Here is a 21,116-nt window from a genome sequence, read left to right on the forward strand (position 1 = left end):
TAAAGTCCTAATATATGTTTTAAATTAGCAAAGGAGGGTTCTAGAATGCGGTGCTTCCTAAACTCAGTTGAGTCAAACATTTTCTCTTCAAGCGGCATCTCCGGGATTTGACATCCCATGAAATCAACTTCGGGAAATGTCCTAATACTGTCTGAAATTCAACTCTCTGGCAACATGGATCACTAGCAAGTGCTTTAATTCACTCTCCTCTCTGAACACCATTAACAGCTGTGTCATTTACTATGCCCATTGGAACCACTGCTCCTGTGGCAATTTACCTGTTTTGTCTGTACGCCTTCTATCCACAGCCTATCTAGAAGCACTTAGAGAGACTGAGCCCTTCTGCATCTAGAGCATGAGCTGTGCACAGCGCTGATGGTCAGCAAACCCTCATCACAGAAGCAAATGAGGCTTTTCCACTTGCCCAGTGCTTTAGCGACATCACCTTGCCAATGGCCTTGAGAGTGTCCCCCCGTAACCTCCCCCTTTGTATGACTCCATGGTTTACTGTTTCACATCGAATGCCCAGATGGTTTTTATTTTTAGGGCAGATATGCCATCTTCCCTTTGAAATTCTTTTCTTGCTCTCATTTGAAAATATTTACCTGTCGTTCACTTTCTACAGATCTTATCACTTTCCCTGTCCATCTCCAGCTTCCTAACCCTCTGGGAGGCCTGGGAGTTGGGGCTCGGATCTAAAGATACAGACATAAACTTTTTTTATCAGCAGATGCCAAAGGCTGAGTAGAAGGCTTTTTTTTTTTTTTTTTTTTTTTTTTTTTGGTCTGTATGGTGCAAAAAATAATAATAATAACAATATTTTATTCATTTCCTGGGATTTTGAAAGCTACAGAATCAACAGTAATGGAAGCCTGATGACATTTTAAAAGGACTTTAGTCCAGGTGTCTTAAAAATGTTCTGTTTGATCCCATGACTTACGTGGGCACCCATAGCCATCAAGAATGTAAGTGCCCTTGAAATTATAATAGGAGTTTTTCAAACCAGTGATCTTGAGAGAACTGAAAGGATCTTTCACAAACAGGATGGGGACTGACTTAGATGCACGCCGATGAGCCCAGCACTGAGACTAATTTAATCTTTTTACGTTTTGTTGCAGTCTTGTGGCAATATCTACAAAGGCCTGGCTCAGACTGGTGCCTGGGGCTGTTTCGATGAGTTTAACCGAATCTCGGTGGAGGTCCTGTCAGTGGTGGCCGTGCAGGTATGGGGGCCAGAAGTCAGTGGGAGCCCCGTGGTCTTCTTGCCTCATGCTGTGGAAGCCTACGTCCTCTTGCTGTCAAGCTCTGCTCATCCACTTCTGTGTCCCCCTCCCAACTTGGACTCTGTGCCCCCTCACCCTCTAAAATCAGCCCTGGAGCAAGGATATGGGCATCCTGTGAGTCCCTACTGAGGTGGATCGATTTACTGGCCATGGGAATCCATTTTCTCCTCTGTGACAGGTTCCACCTGCTTCCTGGGGGGCGAGGAGAGGATCAGACTGGATGGGAGGGCCCAGCTCTTGGAAAGGCCATGGACTTTGGAAGCATCTTCCTTGTTGTAGTTGAGTCTGGGAAAGCTGCTCTACCTCCCTCAGTACAGTTCCCCTCATTGTGTTTAAAGCGAGGCTCCCAGAGTGCCCGTTGCTGAAGGAAGGAAGTCATGTTTGGGTCACATCTGTGTGGCCACTTGTCTTTCAACTCATCCAGAAATCGTCTCCTCCGTGAAACACATGTAGCACAGTGAGTGCTATGCTCAGAACTGGGGTGGGGGGAGTTGAATAGGACTTGACCCCTAACTTCACAAATCAACTTTAACTCTTGAGATGGGCATGAGCGCTCTTCAGTGCTCTATGAGTGATTTGATTCTGGACTCATGGGATGGGGCAAGACTGCTAAATAATACACCATCTTGAAAACAGGCCTTAAAAGAGGTGGAGATGGTATGGATTAGGGTAAGGGTCTTTACAGACAGAAGAAGCAAGCAGAAAGAGGAAGGGGAAGGGAAAAGAGAGACAGCCTCTGCTGAAACTCTTTTCTGTGCCAACTACTTCTTATGTATCATCACTTATGTCCTAGATAGACGCTGGGGGGAGAATCCGAAGACCAGCTGAAAAGTAATTTGTCCAAGCACACATTGTCAGCAAGTGGCAAGGTTAGGACTTGAACCCAGCACCCCCGCCCACACTGTTGGGGTGCAGGTCTAGACACAGATATCTAGTATATAAGGAGTAAAATGCTAGAGAAGAACATGAGGCTAAAGGGGTGGGTTCAAGGCAAACAGCAGACGAGTTCTGATGCCGTGATGTGTATTGTGCCTTCTTCAGTGGGCAGCAGGGAGCCTCTAGAAGCTTCTGCAGGGAAAATTGCTCCCTGCTCGGCAATGGTCTTAAGGAGGGGCTGAGCAGCAGGAAAGTCAGTGACCATAGTGAAGTCAGTGGCCTCTTGTGGTGGCCCCAGTTGGAGCTGCATCCTCAGTGGGATGCCTTCCCCCAAAGCCTCTCCATTGCCCCAGCGAAGCATAGCCTTTGCCAGCATCTGTTCTCTCCCCCTTCTAGGAAACTTGGTGCCTCAGGGGAGCTTGTGGTCTCAGGCCCCCCCAGGCTACCAGCTCCACAGGCGGTATAAGGGTCTACGCAGTGAAGTAAGCCTGTGGTGATGGCCCTTGGGACACCGGCATGACTGGCCTCCCAGTTTGTGCCTGGGCTCCATACAGCCCAACCACATAATTTCCCTCCTGTCTTTTGCCTTGATTTCCAGAGCAATATGTATAGAGGACAGAACAAGAAAAACAGAGCTGGGCAGGACTCTTCGGTCCCCCTAAGCCTCAGTTTGATTCCTTCAGCGCCAGTGAGTGGAATGGGCAGGGCAGGGGCGTGGACAAGGCAAAAGCTTAGCTTGACAGACACGCTTCTGGGGGCAAGGGCACCGCAGACCACCCTGTGTCTGCAGCAGATGGTGGTCCACGGTGGAGAAGCTGACAGAAGTAGCACCCTCCCGCTCCTGCTGGCCTGTGCATCCTGACAGGACACCCCTCCCCACCCCAGCATGCTGTCCCCATGCCACAAGCTGTCACCGTCCATGTGGGCTGGAACAACAGCGGAGCTCACACCATCCACTGATTCCATGGCTCACCTTCATCTCCAGATGGATCTGGGAGCCATAAGCAGTTGGGTGAGGGGGCTCTGCAGGGGTCCCTGCACTTCGCAACCCGCCCCCCCGCCCCACACAAGGTCATCATCTCGTCATTTCATCTCTTGCACTGGCCAGCCTGTTGGTGCTGCCATGCAGGGACTCTTGCCCTGTCTCTTGATGAGACTTTCGCAAGTTGCAAAACCATGGAGCTCTTCTCTCATTCCCGGTGGTGATGTATTGGTTTTCCCTGCCTTTGGATTGTTGGACTCCGTAGGAGTTGGGGGCAGCAGGAAGTCAAAAAGCTGGCTGGAACACTCTCTTGGACTGAGAACACTCAACTAGCTTGGGCCACAGGTGCTGGCTGGGTGCGTTTCACATCGGTGGCTCGAAATCAGGTGTGAGAGGAGTCCTCTCACAATGGAAACTGGCAAATCCTACAATCGAGCATTTCGTTCTCCTGGTGAGCTGGGTCTTCAGCATTTACCAGCACACTTCTGCCTTGTCAGAATATGTCAGCGCTGCCAGATTTTTTAAATTCTAAAGAGAAGCTGAAATTCCAGATTTTTATTTAAAAAAAAAAAAAAAATCTCCAGGTTTCTGGAAGTTGGCAACTCAATCAATTAAAAAAGAAAGAAAAGAAAAACACGCCTGAGCTGGCCAAAAACATGGCACTGGCTGCGTTTACCTCTGTGTGGTCACTTCAGAACTTAGAAGGACCAGGATTAAGACCCCTTTTAGCTCTGTGTGAATTTGGGGATAGAAGATGTAAAGTAACATGAATAAAATAGAGCTTTCTCTGAGTACTAATTCTGGGCCTAGGATGGTTCTGAGAGTCGAGAGAGAAGCTTAAGCTCTTTGTGGCCATGAGTGTCGGGATTGATAACCATAATTATACCATGTACCTGGGGTTTTTCTCCTTCCTCCACTGTAGACACCTGGCAGCTCATGGATCACCCATCTTTTTTACTCCCTTGCCCACCATCCTCTGTTAGTTCTACCTACTGTGATGTCTACCTCTCTCATCTCTGCTGCTAAGAGTTTCCGCATCCTCCCTTCTGGCTGTTGGCCTTACTGCAGAGGGCCTTTCTCTTCCTCACCAGTCATGCTGTGTTGAGATGACTGCCCTCCCTGAAATCCCTTAGCCTCAACAGTTACCCCTATGGTGTTCCAGTGCAACAGGGTTGCCAAAGGGCCATCTCGGTGTCCCTCCAAGAAGCCCTGGGGAAGAGCCAACAAGAAACAGTGAGAGCCAGACCAGGGTCAGTGTAGAGCTCATCTTGGGTTCCAGAGATTGTGGGAGCAACCGCACATGCAATTGGGATCTTAAACATCTTCTTATAGGGTGGAATAAACCAGGCAAGGAGGTTGGCAAGTGCTTATGTGTGCAGTTCATAGCTGAAACCACACAACAATGTTCAGCTCTGTTTCTGCCACCTACCAGCTGGGTGACTTTAGGCAAGTCTATGTCTCAAATCTCACATCTGTAAAGAGAGTTAATAATAGTACCTACTAGATGCAGTTATAATAATTATTAAAAGAGTTAATGTGTGCAAAGCACTTAAAGCTCTACAGATAGTAGGCATGTGACAAGTATTAATCTCTGTGATACTACCAACAACGGTAATGGTGTTGATGATGGTGATGACCATGATGATGGTGGTGATGATGATGGTGGTCATAATAATGATGGTGGTGATAATGGTGATGACCATGATGATGATAGTGGTGGTGGTGATGATGATGATGATGACCATGATGATGGTGGTGGTGATGGTGATGCATGATGATGGTGGTGATGATGGTGATCGGGGTGGTCATGATAATGATGATGGTGGTGATGGTGATGCATGATGATGGTGGTAATGATGGTGATAACTATGAGGATGGTGGCAGTGGTGGTGGTGGTAGTGATATTGGTGGCAGCTATACTGGTAGTGATGATATTGGTGATGATGGTCATGGTGATGATGATGATCATGGTGATGAAGGTTGTCATGATGATGATGGTAATGTGAAAATAGTGGTAATAAGATGATAGTGATGGTGTTGGCCATGATGATGATGGTGACTATAATGATGGTGGTCATGATGATGGTCATGATGATGGTGGTGGTGTGGAAATAGCAGTAATGGTGGTGGTGGTGGTGGTGGTGACAGTGGTACTGATGACGGTGATGACTATGATGATGATGGAAGTGGTGATTACTATAATTATTATGTGAGCACTGCAGGCCACAGGCTAAAGGGCAATAAAAGGGCATGAGACGTGGGGCAGGGAAGGAGGGTCCACATCCATGTCTCACCAGCCTCCTCAACACTCTTCACTCCTTCTCAGCTGACCCAACTTCAGACTGTCTTCCCAAACATAGTGCCCTAAGTGATGAGGCAATACTCACCAGCCACTTTCCCTAACATAATAGATAAACACTGTGAATTCACCTTATTTTGAAACTGCCCAACAGAATGTCCTTGTAGGTTCTCTGAAGTTCCTTTTTGCTTCTGGAATTAAGTAAGTTCAACCCAGAATTCTGGATGCTTTCATATTCCAGTCTCGGCACACACCTGTAGGAGAGACATTCTCAAGAAAGTGGTCTGACAACAGCCTGGGCAGAATCTGAGCCCATCCCGTTTAAAATCCTATACCCGTCCAAGGAGAAAATTGCACTTAATTATTCCCGCAGCAATCCAGGCTGGCATGTTGGTTCAGAAGCCACACCAGCTGTGATCGCTCTCCCCCATTCCCCCCACCCGCCTTCTCTGTCTCCTCCTCTGGCTCCTTGCCTGTCTGTGCTCCTCTTTCCCGTAACTTCTCCAAAAGTGTGTGTGCTCCAGCGTTCTTGGAGGTGGGTATTTTCATGTCTCTGTCAGATTGGTCAAGCAGAACTGCATACGTGATTGGGACAAAGTGTGGCATTTGTGAGAGCAATTACTCTGCTATTTTAAAAATGTATAAAATACACTTACCCTTTTTTCCCCCAGAACTTTGCCAGTACCATCTCAATCAGCTTGCTAGGCCTTGGGTCCGGAGATGCGTGTCTGCAGGACACACTCCACCGCCCCCCTCCCCCAGCCCCCTGTCCCTCTCCATGCTCCCTGACCAGACATTTCTGCCATGTCCCTTCCTTCCCCATGGCACAGGTATGCTGGAGCCAAGGAAGGAAGTGGCAAGAAACAACAGATCAGTTAACAAGGCCTTGGGAGGCCACCACAGCAGTGTTCCAAGGACTGATCCAGGACTCAGGGCACCGAACACATGCTAGGGTCTCAGAACCAAGGGAGCTTCCCACGTACCACTCTTTATAGAGGAGCTGAAGGTCTAAGGTGAAAACACAAAATTACTTTTCTTTTTTCTAAAGTACAAAGCGTGAGTGTGTTGCACTTCCTGCAAACTGCAATCTGCTTTTGCAGAGAGAAGGATGAAGTGAGCAAGGCAGGATTTTAGTACCACATGGCATCTGGGGGCAAGGTCTGGACCCTGAAATGGGCCACTTCCCTAGAATGGAAAGGGCAAGGTAGAGGGGGTTGGAGGAAAAAACTGGGAGGATTCAGGCAACCCTGAGCTAGTCGATGACCTCCTTGACACCTGTCACCTGCAGAAAAGATGGTGTGACCATTAGCCTTCATGAGTGTATCTGATAAAAGTCTCCAGCCTAGGTGGGAGGATGTCAGGGTAGAACCCTCCATGATCCCCACCAGCTTTTAGCCTTGGAAGGGAAAGAATTCATTCTTAAGAGATCCCATCAGCACCCCTAGGGTCAGACATGTACACGAGGCTTGTGCAGGATCCTGGACCAATCATCTGCAATCGGGCCTGGCCTGCGATACAGAGAGGTCAAAACTCTGATCCCCCCAGCCCGAGCCCGGTGGATCTTGATAGGCTCACTTTCTCATCCAGCCTTCATAGCCTTTAATCATCCTTTCTCTCCTGGAGCTCGCTTTCTGCCTTCTGCTTTACATGCGTCTGACCTGAAGACCCACCAGCTTGAGCCGGGTTGGCCCAGGTTAGCGGGCTACAGAGACATGTCCTGTCCATGGCAGGTGGGGCAGAGGGAGTGGAAGGCGCAGGTGTGCCAAGGGGGAGGGGCCAGCTTGCAGGTCTGATGGGGACACCGTGGGCAGTGGGGTGGAGCAGAAATCCAAGAATTAACCAGACCACGGTAGCTCTTGAATTGAGGCTATATCCAAATCATCTGGAGAGCTTACCCATCAACTGGACCCCACCCCAGAATTTCTGACTGGGTCAGCCAGGGGTGGAGCTAAGAATTTGCGCAGGAATTTGGTAGGCCCCAGGATGCCGAATGGTGGAGGAGCCCCTTGTACCTTCTTGCCTTCAATTTCCTCACTGGTGAAATGATTTTGTGGACCACGATTTCCCCAACTTTGGCATGTTCAATGTCTTGAGCCTAATAATTCCAGAAATTCCGCCCCCTCCAACTTGGGACAACAAAAATGTCTCCAGCCATGGCCAGATATCCCTTGGGGAGGGCAGGTGCAAAATCACCCCTAGCTGAGAACATTGGTTTCTACGTAGCTGTGTGTGTGTGTGTGTGTGTGTGTGTGTGTGTTTCTGTGTGTGTGTATTCTTTAGTGAGTGAATGTGCCTTTTCTTAGCTCGTGGGAACACAGGTCTCTAAATTATTATTATTTTCAGAGCAAAATAAAATTCCCCCAAAAGGTACATGTCGGATGCGGAGCCGTGCGTGGCTAGCACACTGTCCTTCCGGTAAAAGGCAGTTTGGGGAAGGGCCTAATGAGAGCACGAGCCCTGGGACCAGGTTGCCCAGTTGGTAACTCGGGTTGCCCCGCGTACCAACTGTTAGACAGCTGGCAAGTTTCTTTTTCTTTTTTTCTTGCAACTTTTTATTTTTGATTGACTTTAGACTTACACTATGAGTCATAGGAACAGCTTCGCTTTCCCTTGTGCCCCTCCCCCGCCCCCCTAAACTCGGCGTCTTGCATAACTGGACACAGTTTTTTAAATGCCTCTGGCTTGGTTTCCCTACCTTTAAAATGAGGATCTGCCCATCTCGCCCAGCTATTGAGGGGACCCAACAGGACAACTCACGTCAAACACAGACGCTCCAGCTTTGCATGGGCTCCATACTCTCGCTCACGAGCGCCCCCTCTAGAGTTTCACATGAAAGGACATGCCGCCGTGCTGTGATGCGCAGTAGATTCTGCCTGAGAGTGAGGTTCTGGGGCTCAGGTGTTGCAGGAGGGGAGGCGGAGTCACCGTGAGTGGCTGAAAGGGTCCTGGGCTCTAGCCTTCGCCCAAGGGTATCAGGGCAATCAGTAAATGGCGACTAAACTCGCTTTCCCACCCTATAAGATGGTGCGTATTCTGCGTATTTGATAGCTGGGAGGCCTGGGGCCAGGGAGGGAGCCCATTCTTAACCACCCACATAAGCTGTGGGGTGATGGGGAGGCTGGGGGTGCTGTTCAGGGCTGTGCCATGAGCCCCACATGCGCAGGGCGCTGGAGACCACCTGTCCCACAACGGCATTGCCATTCTGTGTGCAGAAGAGAGGTTTCCGTCTCAAACTAATTGCCGTGAGCTCAAGTGCGTTTGGTCTCGAGAGCTTTACTTTGGGGAAAGGAGCGGAATCTTAACTGTAGACCCGTCCCACGTTCTGGTGAGTTCCGCCCAGCCAGGCACTGGAGAGAGGCTTGCTCTGTGGTAGGTGGTCCAGCTGCTTCCTGTCTTTCTCTTCCACTTCGGCTCCTACTGTCCGTCTGTCGTCCTTCTGTCTGTCCATCTCTCCTTTCCATAAGTGTTCCGGCTCTGGCTCTGTCCTTCCCTGTTTCTTTCTGTCCCCTCTCTCCCAGACACACACCTACAGCCCAGTCTTCCCAAAACGCCTGGCTCTTCTAAACACCCTGACCATGACCAGCGTGACTAGAGCTCACTCAAAACCGTGCACTGCCCACCCTCTCCCTGCTCCGCCTGCTGTCAGTTTTTGCTTTCAGGAACCCCGAGAAGCTGGAGATACTCGGAGACATTCCGGGGCCGGGCCGAACAAGCGTGTCCCTCTTGTCTTCCCTCCTTCTGTCATGGATCACTTTTGCACATGCTTTTCCAAAGCGCCATGTGTGAAAAACAGTGGTTCTGTTTCTTCCCACTGCTGTAAGAGTGATCTAGAATGTAGAGCTGACCAGGTCAAGCTTCAGCTTACATCCCCACATCGAAGAACAAGTCTGATCTCTTCAGAAAGGCCCTGCTTTCTGAAGGAGGGATGTAGGTCCAGCCTTACTTTGCCATCTCCGGGGCACCCAATCCCTGAAGAGGTAGGCTATGATCACCATGTCTGTTCTAGAGACGTGGTCAGAGGAGGTAAGCCAGGCTGAGGACCACATTAACAATTCCCAATGCCTTTCTTAAGCATTTTCTGTATGCTAAGCTCTTTGCAGGCTTGATTTCATTTATCTTCAGCACAAGCCCTGGGGGTAGGTCCTGGTGTTCCCTCCATCATACAGGGCCAAGAGCCAAGGCTCCTGAGTCCCCTTGCCCAGATTCAAGTCCAGAACATGACCACTTACTAGTGGTGCAAGGTCAGGCAAACTACCCCACTGCCTAGTGCTTCTGGTTTACATCGAGGATTGGGTTCAAAAGATCTTGGTGGAGAGCAAATGAATTAATATGCAAGAAGCCCTCGGAACAGTGTTCAGGGAGTGGGGTTAGACACCTTCTCACTGTTCACTCCCAACCTCTTAGCTGCTGTGCTGTGCTGTGCTGTGCTGTGCGACTAGATTTCTTCTGGACGGGAAGGAGATGGTCCAGGGTGCTGCCACTGCACCTGTCTTTCAGGGGAAGGGGCCCCAGAGCAGGTGTCCCCACCGGGTGTCACCACGCTTCACAGCCTTAGCTAGCACCCCACCCCGGGAACATGGTGCAGACCTTTTCTGTCAACTCGCTCACCAGGTCAAAAGCATTCAAGATGCAATCCGAGACAAGAAGCAGCGGTTCAACTTCCTTGGGGAGGAGATCAGTCTGGATCCTTCTGTGGGAATCTTCATCACCATGAACCCGGGCTACGCTGGCCGCACGGAGCTCCCGGAGAACCTCAAGGCTCTCTTCAGGTGAGTGTCTGCCCTGCCCTGCACAAGGGCCCAGCAGAGAAGCTACTCTTGTTTTCTTCACTGCAAATGGTTGCCATACATATTAGAAGAAATCTGGGGGGTGCCTAGGTGGCTCAGTGGGTTAAAGCCTCTGCCTTTGGCTCAGGTCATGATCCCAGGATCCTGAGATCGAGCCCCACATCGGGCTCTCTGCTCAGCAAGGAACCTGCTTCCTCCTCTCTCTCTTCCTGCCTCTCTGCCTACTTGTGATCTCTATCTGTCAAATAAATAAATAAAATCTTTAAAAAAAAAAAAAAAAAGAAGAAGAAGAAGAAGAAGAAATCTGGAATGCATAACAAAATAGAGTTTATAAAACCACCTTTCCTGCTATCACCGGTAAAAATCATTTCTTGCTGAATTCTACTCTGTTCTCCTTTATATGGGTATTTTGAAGTCCTACATTTGTGGTCAGCACACAGTTTCACATTGGTTTTTTTGGTTTTTGGGTTTTTTTTTCCCCCCACTTCGTACTCCATCATAATCCTAACAGAAATCATCTCTTCTGTTAGATGGTCTTAAGAAATCTCATTTTATGACTACATTTTATTCTGCCAAGTACATGGCCCATGGTGTAATTAAGTACCCCCCATATTTAAATATTAAGACAGTTTCTAACATTTAAAGGAAATGTATACATACTGCTGTAATGTGCATCTTTGTGCATAAGTCCTTTTCTCTGTATGTGTGATTATTTTCTTTGGCTAGCTTCCCAGCAGCGGAATCACTGAGTCAACAGGGAGGTGTGTTTTCAAGGCTCTTGATACACATCGACAAATTACTTTCTGTACAAGAGCACTGCTGAACCGCACTCCTGGTAGTGAGGCACAAAAACACCTCTTCTGTTTCCCCTTGGCCACTGGTGGAGATTGCCATGCTTTAAAATCTGTATCATAATAAGAAAATGCAAATGCATTTTTTAGAAGGGGCTGGAGTCTCCATTCTTTGTCTCAGGGCAGAGAAGGCAGCCCAGTTGCAGAAGATGCCTTGTGGCTTCTGATTCTCTGCCTGCTGGACTGTGACCTGAGCCAGAGAAGCCCTGGGAGTCATGACACAGAGGTCGGCTTCATCTGGGGACCCAGAACCCCTGCACTCCCGGGGACATGGAGCCCAGGAAACCGCTGAACCACCCCCCCACCTCGTGCACTCCGTCCCTCGGTCCGGTCCCTGTGTGCTCCAGCAGTGGCAGATCCCTGTGTCACAAGAGCAGTGTGGGCATCCCCCCATCCAGGCCAGTGGCCACTGCTACCAAGAGCTGGTTGGAATATCACCAGGCTGCCCCACGTGGTGGCTGTTCATTTGCACAAAGTATTTAAGTGAGCTTTGTGTTCACAAGCAGAAGTAGCTTATCACCCTGACCAGAACCACTCTTTGCAATTTCCCCACCAAATTTAAAGGGAACGTTTACACCAGAAAATCGGGAGGGGGTGGAGAAAAATATGCATAAAAACAATAAATACGAACATCTACTTTTATACTTCATCTTCACAAAAGCCCTCCCTGTGAGCTGGGTACTTCTAGTACCTGCCTCGTACAGGGAGAAAACAGGGCCAGCACATTGCCCAGGTGGGAACCGTTCCTGGCGTTAGCTAGGAGCCCACAGAACAGGGTTTCAGACCCAGACTGTCTGACTCCAGAACTCTTGCCTTCCCCATCTGAAAACTATTGTCCAGAGATGGTTGCAGCCCTTTGGCAAGCTCCCTTCCAATATCTGGTGGGCAGAGTATTTCTTTTTTAAACTTAGGATAAGACCCAATCTAAGGTAGGACCCTGACTTCATTAACTAATATTTTCCCATCCCACTAAATAGTTTTCCTCCTCTATCATTATTTTCCATGGCCTTCTGTTGTGTGGATACATACTTTTTATTTTAAGATTTTTAAAAATTTATTTCTTTGACAGAGAGATCAGAAAGAGGCAAAGAGGCAGGCAGAGAGAGAGGAGGAAGCAGGCTCCCTGCTGAGCAGAGAGCCCGATGCAGGTCTTGATCCCAGGACCCTGAGATCATGACCTATACCAAAGGCAGAGGCTTAACCCACTGAGCCACCCACACATCCCAGTGGACTCATACTTAACCTTATTTTAAGCTGCAAAATAATTTTTGAGACTCTACGTGTTTGGTTCCCCCTTTGAATCTGAATACAATGAAAAATAATTTAAAGGAAAAATGTTCTTGAATGATATGTTTTCGAAAATTTTATATCTGTCTAGGGAAAATGCAGCTAAATGTAAACAATCTTAGGCTCCTGTTACATACCTAATAAATTAACTCTAAAAATAAGTAATTTAAAAGTAAAATGTTTCCAGAGCTAGCAGTGGGGGGAAACTATATTAAATCCTTATAGACAAAAATTCCCCTCTATTCCCATACATGCCATTTTTTAAAAAAAACTAACTTACTTACTTACTTTCTTTCTTTCTTTCTTTATTTTAAAGAGAGAGAGAACATGAGAACAGGGAAGGGGAGGGAGAGAGAATCCCAAGCAGACTCTGCAGCGAGTACAGAGCTCAGTGGCGTTCAGTCTCATGATGCTGAAATCTGACCTGAGCCGAAATCAAGTCAGTCACTTAAACAGCTAAGCCACCCAGGTGCCCCTCATATATGCATTCTTTGGCCAGATGGAGTTTAGTGGGTATTTTAGACCTTAGCATTAGATGTTCACATTGGTATGTACGTAAGCACAGAATAAGCCCCAGGTGTCTAGACTTGGAGGAGACATGCATTGTGAAAATGAGAAATAGATTCTTATCCATCTCCTTGGACAAGAGAGTCCATATCTTTTATCTGTATCTTTTATCCTTAGCCAACTCATCCCTAAATTGGGAATCTCCGATCAAACCCTTGCTAAGGGCTAAGTGTTTATATCACAGATCCCTCTGTCCGTGACCTCTGCCAGTGTCTCTTGTCTTCCAAGCCTCCCTTCCCCTGTGGGTGGGAAACCATCTTGGTCCTCTGTCTCCCCATTCACAGGCCTTGTGCAATGGTGGTTCCCGACTTTGAGCTGATCTGCGAGATCATGCTGGTGGCAGAAGGATTCATTGAAGCGCGATCATTAGCCAGAAAGTTCATCACCCTTTACCAGCTGTGCAAAGAGCTGCTCTCGAAACAGGTACTCTCTCCAGTTTGGCTGGACCACCAGTCCAGTGGGATTGCCTGGCTTTCAATGGGGTCTGGGCCAATGTAGGCGAGCCTTCTCACAGAGAGTCAGTTTTCTGTAAAAAGAGTAAAAGCTCTCACCACTTCTACAGCAAAGACTCGTGTTCATTTTCTTAGCCTAGCATTAAAACGAAAACCTATTTGGTCCCCAGACTTTTATTTTTTTCCCATAGTCTAGCGTCCTTGGGCTGTTTCCATTGAGTTTCTCCTTCCTTCAGGCCTCTCTTACTAGAACCATCTTTGCAGCCATGGGCACACTCAGCCCCATGAAATCTGACCCAGGTGTATTTCTTTAAAACCTCTTCTGTTTCGGGGGCCCTGGGTGGCTCAGTGGGTTAAGCCTCTGCCTTCCGCTCAGGTCATGATCTCAGGGTCCTGGGATTGAGCCCAGCATTGGGCTCTCTGCTCGGCAGGGAGCCTGCTCCCCACCCCCACCTACTTGTGATCTCTGTCTGTCAAATAAATAAATAAAATCTTTAAACAACAAACAAACAAAGAAAATTCTTCTGTTTCTCCATGCTTTCTGGGGTTCCTTGCTCACTGTGTTATCTGCTGGGTCCCCAGCACCACGGACTTGCAGGCCAGCAGCCGACATCCACCAATCCAGCCCAAACCTCCCTGTTGAGCTCTAAACCTGTATCTGTAGCAGTCCACACCACAGCTCCCCAAGCTGGGCCTCTAAAGCCCGTCTTCCTGCCTGTCTCCACCCCAGGCTACTTCTGCATTCTGTGCTTCCGAATGCAAACCCGCACTTACTCACTGGCTAATTCTGGAACGCTGGGAGTCATCCTTGGCATTTTCTTTTCCATCCAACCGTGGATGAACGGTTGCACATTCCACCCTGGGGATTTCTCTTAAATCCATCTCATTTTCTTCCTACCACTTTATATCCAAGCACCCCTGCCTTTTGATTTAAACTCTTGCCTTTCTACTAGTTGCTACTGGTAATTTTTCTGCACTGCTTTTCTCAGAGCATTTGAAGTCCTCCTCAGTGTAGAGCACATGAGCTCAGCCTCGACCATCTCTAGGAGTTAACATGGCTTCTTCCTGACCACCTCTACGAGCTAACATGGCTTCCTCCTGATCATCTCTATGAGCTAATATGGCTTCCTCCTGACCACCTCTACAAGCTAAAATGGCTTCCTCCTGACCACCTCTAGGAGTTAACATGGCTTCCTCCTGACCACCTCTACAAGCTAACATGGCTTCCTCCTGACCATCTCTAGGAGCTAACATGGCTTCCTCCTGTGCATCTCTAGGAGCTAATATGGCTTCCTCCTGACCACCTCTACGAGCTAACCTGGCTTCCTCCTGACCACCTCTAAGAACTAACATGGCTTCCTTCACCTCTAGGAGTTAACATGGCTTCCTCCTGACCATCTCTAGGAGCTAATATGGCTTCCTCCTGACCATCTCTAGGAGCTAATATGGCTTCCTCCTGACCACCTCTACAAGCTAACATGGCTTCCTCCTGAGCATCTCTATGAGCTAATATGGCTTCCTCCTTACCACCTCTAGGAGCTAACATGGCTTCCTCCTGGATGCCCTTCCTGTCTCTGAACATGCAAGGAGTAGCCAGATAGGTCGGGAAGTGGTTCTGTTTGCTTTCCCTGGCCCCCAACCCCTGTATACCCTGGGTCTGCTTTGTGGTCAGTCATAGAGGGAAGAGTAGCTAATGCCAAACCGGAAGCTGGGATCTGTGACCACCACAATCTTCCATGTCATTGGTCTTTTCCTAAGCCTCTGCCCTGGCCTCCGAAGTGACCTGCCTATAATTTCATAGGTGCTGCACAGGCATAGGGCGTCCTGCTTCCTAGCATGCCCGCCTGACCTGCGCCATCTTCCCTCAGGATCACTACGACTGGGGTCTGCGGGCCATCAAGTCTGTGCTGGTGGTGGCTGGATCCCTGAAGCGAGGGGACCCTGACCGCCCTGAGGACCAAGTCCTGATGCGCTCCTTGCGCGATTTCAACATCCCCAAGATCGTGACCGACGACATACCCGTGTTCATGGGCCTCATCGGGGACCTCTTTCCTGCCCTGGATGTGCCCCGGAGGAGAGATCTCAACTTTGAAGCGCTGGTTCGGAAGGCAGTGGTGGATCTGAAGCTCCAGGCTGAGGACAACTTTGTAATCAAGGTATGCGGACGCTTTCCCTCCCTAGAATTTTTTTTTTTTTTGTCTCTCACTGCTTTTCTTGGATGATGGGACAACCTTAATCCAAAGGGTTGCCTTAGATGTACAAAGATGTGTCTACCTAGGCATAGTGCATTTCAAGAGCTCTTTCCTGGGTCGCCCACACTGTGGGAAGGGTGGTGGGGAATGCAAGGGCAAGATGGCACCCCTTCCATCGGAAAGCTCACCATGCAGCAGAGGACTAAGTCCCAGCCCAGTCTGCCCTTGCACATGTCCTTTTCCTGTGAATTACTTCAGACAGGATTAGAGAGGACAGATAGTGGTAGACTATGGGAGCCATGCTGCTTCTTTGGCATGTTTCTGAGCTTGTAAGCATTTTGAAGTGATCCAGGGCAAGCTTTCTCACAGTTAGAAAGACCTGAGGGTGGTAAGCAGACTAATGCCACCCTCCCTCTCCTCACCCGAGACATCTGCCTCCCAGTCCCCAGAATCTGTGCTTTGTGACGTGGCAATGGAAGATGAGGGTCGCTGATAGAATTAAATCTGCTAATCAGCTGACCTTGGGATGGAGGGGTGGTCCTGGGTAACCTGGATGGCCCTGTATAATCACGGTGGTCTTTTAAGTAAAAGAGTGGGGTAGGAGGGTGAGTGTCCCCCTGCCACCACTGGCACTGAAGGTGGAGAAAGGGGCCACGTGCCAGCAATGCAGGCAGCCTCTACACTCAGGAAAAGGCAAGAAAACAGATTTTCTCATAGAGCCTCCAGAAGGCACTGACCCTGTCAGCATTTTGATTCATGCCCCATGAGACCCATTTCAGACTTCCGAGCACTGAAACAGTAAAAGTTGTGTTGTTTCAAGCAGTCATTTGTTAGAGGAACAACAGAAAATGAAGATTTTTAGCAGCAATTACAGACTTTCCGGAAAAACCCTGAAACTTCAGGGAATGTATGACAGGCTCCATGGCCTTTGGAACCGTGATGGTTTCTCCTGTCTTCTGGGGAGGCTCAAGGCAGGGGAAGAAATTTCTCCTTGCATTAAAACAGTGGATGACTGAAGAAGGCTCTGTCTAGAATGGATCTTTAACCATGATTAAAGCTCCCCCTTCTAGTCCCAGATTCCCAAGAAGGCAGGCCACGTACAGCCAGGCACTTAACCCAAAACCAGAAAGAAGAGTCTACAGTAACCTAATAAACTCTGGGGGGAAGCTCTGACTGCTCTTGGAGTACTGGTGCCTCTGTGTATGGTCAGCCTGTTCTCTCTGGGGCCCCTCAGTCTGGAGGGCAGTCACCTGCTGACTCCTCCACAAGTGAAAGAACAAAGGCCGAGCTCTAATCACCGGCATCAGCTCTCATTCTGGGAGGGCCTCCCTGAGCATATCCAGCCATCCCTGCCTTCTAGAAAACAGAGTGCTGCTCTTCATTTACACTTGAGGCTCCACAGATCCTGGAGAAAGCCAACAGCCCGAGAGACAAAGGTGGACCGATGGGCACTCCCCACCACTTCCCCACCCCCACCCTGCACGTGCATGCTTGTGCACACACACGCACACACACATACACGCAGTAGCTGACGCCAGTGTGAATAAGGTAGAGAGTGTTTCAAAAGTTCTAACTAGTATCCTTTAAGAAAATTTTAAAAATGATGCCCAGAAAAAGGGGATGAGATGCTATAAAAAAATAAGAAGAACTATCAGATTTGTAAAGAGCTCTTTGAAATGTATAATTGTATCATCGATAACATAAAATTCAGTGAGAGCATCAGAAGGTAAAGTCAAGGAACCCCCCCCCAGGACAGAATTATGTATATGTGGGTACAGAAAAAAAAAGTATATTTTATATATATTTGTTTTTATTCAATGTATATGTTTTATAAGGATAGGGATACTTCTGTCTATATGTAAATATAAAATGTGTATATAAAAAATATATATGATAGACAAAGTGCAAGAGTCAAGATGACATGGAGAAGATTGATCTCTGTGCACCATGTTGCCAATAGGAATTTTAGAACTTTCTAGAACAAGAGAAACATGAGATTAGAGGGGCTTAGTCAGTACTGAACTGAATAGATTCAAATAGACTGTCACAAAGACGCATCATAATGGAATTTCAGAAATCAGGGGTCAAGGGCAAACAGTAAGTTTCCTGGTTGGGTGAGGGACTGAGGAGGTAGGGGGACCCAAAGTAGGAGTGAGGTTCAGGGCAACATGAGAACTTCTCATCAGTAGTACTGGGTCCTAGAAGACCAGGAGACCACTCCTTCAGAGTTCTGAGGGAAATGATTTCAAAACCAATTCTGTGCCAACCAAGTTGTCATTCAAGATATTATCAGAGTCCTTAAAAAAAAAAAAAAAGATATTATCAGAGTCCTAAATCTTACTTCTTGTGCACCCCCTTTTTTAGTTTATTTATTTATTTATTTTTGCTTTTTTGCTGTTTGTTTTTATGTAAATTCCACTTGACACACAATGTAATACTCAATCCAGGCGTACAATATCGTGGTTCAACACTTCCATACATCATCACAGGTGTGCTCCTTAACCCCCATCACCCACGTCACCCATCCCCCCACCCACCTCCCCTCTGGTGAGCATCAGTTTGCTCTCTAGAGTTAAGGGTCTCCTTCTTGGTTTATTTCTTGTTTTGTTTTTATTTTTTCACCTTTGCTCATTTGTTTTGCTTGTTAAATTCCACATAAGAGTAAAATTCTGTGGAATTTGTCTGTCTCTGACTGACCTACTTCACTTAGTATTATACTCTCTAGCTCTATGTCATTGCAAATAGCAAGATTTCTTTCTTTCTTACGGCTGAGTCATAGCCCATTGTATCTGTACCACTTCTCTATCCATTCATCTCTGCGTGGACACTTGGGCTTCCTCCATGATTTGGCTACTGTAAATAATGCTGCAGTAAACATCAGGGTTATGCACCCTTTTGAGTAAGTTACTTGAGAATATACCATGGAAAAATGAGAGTGAAAAATGAAAAAATCATGGGTCTCAAAAAAATCAAGAATCAGGAAAAAAAAAAAAAAAAGTCCTAACATTTTAGCTGTCACAGGACCTAGAAAACAGTGAATCCAAAATAGGGCAGAAAGTCCCTGGTGTCCAACACAAGACCTCAGAAATGGATCCATTAAAAAAAAAAATGGATATATTCAAATCAAGAGTAGGTCAACAAGATGAAAGTTCTTATGTGCTTTTATTAAACTTCTCAGTTATGGGGCCTGAGGCATATGTCTTTTAACAAAGTGAAAGGAAAGCAATTAAGAAGAAGAGAAAAAAGTCATGGTCCAAATATTTTTTGTAAGTAAACATAACGTGATATTGATCACCATGTGGAGTGTAAGAAAAGAGTATCCATTTGACCTTGGGTTGATGCTGAGAACGTCTTCTGTCAAGTCATGACTCTAGGCCCACACAGAACACAACGCAGACCACGCAACAACTTTCTCCCCCAGCGAAAACTCTCTACAACCGGCAGAATGTAAGCCACAATTGGTCTTCAACCCTCGATCACAGAAAATAGAAAAGGTCTAACTACAAGGCCCAAACAGAATATAAATATTATCAAACATAGCAACGTAAAGGTATAATGTGTCTGGCAGAAGTCGGGGAAAGAAAGGTACAGGGAAGGATGGGGATACTTCTATATTTACCTTGCAAAAGATACTGTCGAAAATGGATGGATTCCTAATTGGCTGAGTGTGGCAATAGCTCATTCAGTTGATAAACGAATAAACAACTTTTGAAACCTTCACAGTGAACCTTCACTCAGCGACAGGGAGGAAAAATGTACGGATACATGCCTCAGCACAGATGAGCCTTGACACATTATGAGTGAAAGAGACCATTCACAAAATGCCCCATACTTGCATAAATCTATTTATATGAAATGCCAGAAGAGTCTGATTTAACAGAGGCGTTGCAAGGGGCTGAGGTAGGAATCGGGGATAGGGAGTGACTCTCCGTGGGATGGTTCCATGAATAGGCTCAAAACCATTGCTTGGGACACTTCCAAAAAGTGAATTTTATGGTACTTGCGTTCTATCTCAATAATGCTATTGAAATGAATGAAAAGAAGTTGATGGAACTAGAAAGTGATTTTAAGGCTTTTGGGATCAGGGAAGCAGTCAGTAGTTGTTCATGGGGAAAAAATCTAGGAATATAATATCTCTGTTCAATAACCAGAACATGCCTCCACTTCCCTCCCCCCCCCCATTTTTAAATGCAATGCCCTCAGGCCAGTTTCATGCTAAAAACCCTCCAATGCATCTGTTGTCCTTAGAATAACTTCCAAGCACCAGTTCCTGCATAGCTGACCCCTGCTTACCTCTTTTATCTCATCTTATACTCACCCTCCTACATCCCTACCTTTCTTTGCTGTTCTTTGAGCCCTCCACGCTTGCAGCCAGAACCTGGGGACTTTTCTTTCTTTCAAGATTTTATTTATTCACTAGAGAAAGAGAGAGAGAGAAAGCATGAATGGAGGGGAGAGGCAGAGAGAGAGAGAGAGAGAGAGAGAGAAGCAGACTCCCCACTGAGCAGGGAGCCCAATATGGGGCTCTATCCCAGGACCCTGCGATCACGACCTAAGCCCAAGGTAGACGTTTAACTGACTGAGCCACCCAGGCGCCCCCGAACCTGATGATCCTATACTCACTGTCACTCCACTGGAATGTCTCCCACGGATCTTCACATGGCTGACATTTTTCATTCATGTATTAGCTTACACATCAGCTCCCCACAGACCTTTCCTGATTCTTCCCTCATCCTTATCTCAGACCACGCTTCGATAAGTTCCTGAAGGATAAAAACAAGAGCCAGGATTGCAAATCTGCTTTGGGTGCTCTTGGGCTCTGAACCAGAGGAACCGCAATCGCTTAGGACAGAGAAGAGGATAATAGTGATGCTGGGGAAATCACAGCTCCGCTTCTCAGTCAGTGATCCTGCCTCTGGGGAAATGAGTCCTCTCATTCCCCAAGCAGAAATGCATCTACTACCTTTATATTGAGCCTCAGAGTGATGTTCTCCTCCTGATCCCCAGGTTGTACAGTTCTAGAAATTTCATCTGAACATCTGTATCACTTAATTTTTTAAAAAAACAGAGAAGTTCTCTTTTCTCATGTTTTGAAATGCAGAATAAATAGGATGTATGGGGAGACCTTGGTATTGTACCACACTGTGCAGACTCTAGTACCTTACCCCATGCATTCACATTCCTCAGCCATTGAGGGTCTCATAGTGCAAAATGTGCTTGATCTACATTAAAGTTCAGTGTCTTAGCCCATGGGGCAGAAGACCCTTTACAATAGCAGCCACTCAGCTTTTCCAGCCTTCCTTCATGTTTTCAGCAAATATCAACACTTAGTATGTGCCCGATTCTCTGATAGACCCTGGAAATGAAAAGATAAGAAACCCAGTCCTGCCTACCTTCATGGAGCTGGTAATTGAATAGGGAGAAGAGTAGCCATGGCCATGTTGAGTACTGAGATGTAGGTATGGGACACCTGCTGCCAGCTAAGGGATATGTAGGACCAACCAGGAAAAGGTGAGAGAAAGGATGACATCTGAACAGAA

The 21,116-nt window shown here is 47.4% G+C and overlaps 1 protein-coding gene across 3 annotated transcripts in view; it reads left to right on the forward strand.

Moving 5' to 3' along the window:
* The window catches only part of DNAH9 (dynein axonemal heavy chain 9), a 313,471-nt gene that overhangs the window by 112,461 nt on the left and 179,894 nt on the right, over positions 1–21,116 (forward strand). For all 3 annotated transcript variants that reach the window (XM_045083402.1, XM_045083401.1, XM_004760150.2), the window contains 4 exons: positions 1,119–1,223; positions 10,052–10,209; positions 13,217–13,355; positions 15,253–15,540. In XM_045083402.1, the coding sequence (XP_044939337.1) occupies positions 1,119–1,223; positions 10,052–10,209; positions 13,217–13,355; positions 15,253–15,540 (690 nt within the window). The remainder of the gene's footprint in view (positions 1–1,118; positions 1,224–10,051; positions 10,210–13,216; positions 13,356–15,252; positions 15,541–21,116) is intronic.

Source organism: Mustela putorius, unplaced genomic scaffold (genome assembly GCF_011764305.1).
Source record: "Mustela putorius furo isolate JIRA1106 unplaced genomic scaffold, ASM1176430v1.1 tig00000695_pilon_pilon_pilon, whole genome shotgun sequence".
Classification (NCBI taxonomy): domain Eukaryota; kingdom Metazoa; phylum Chordata; class Mammalia; order Carnivora; family Mustelidae; genus Mustela; species Mustela putorius.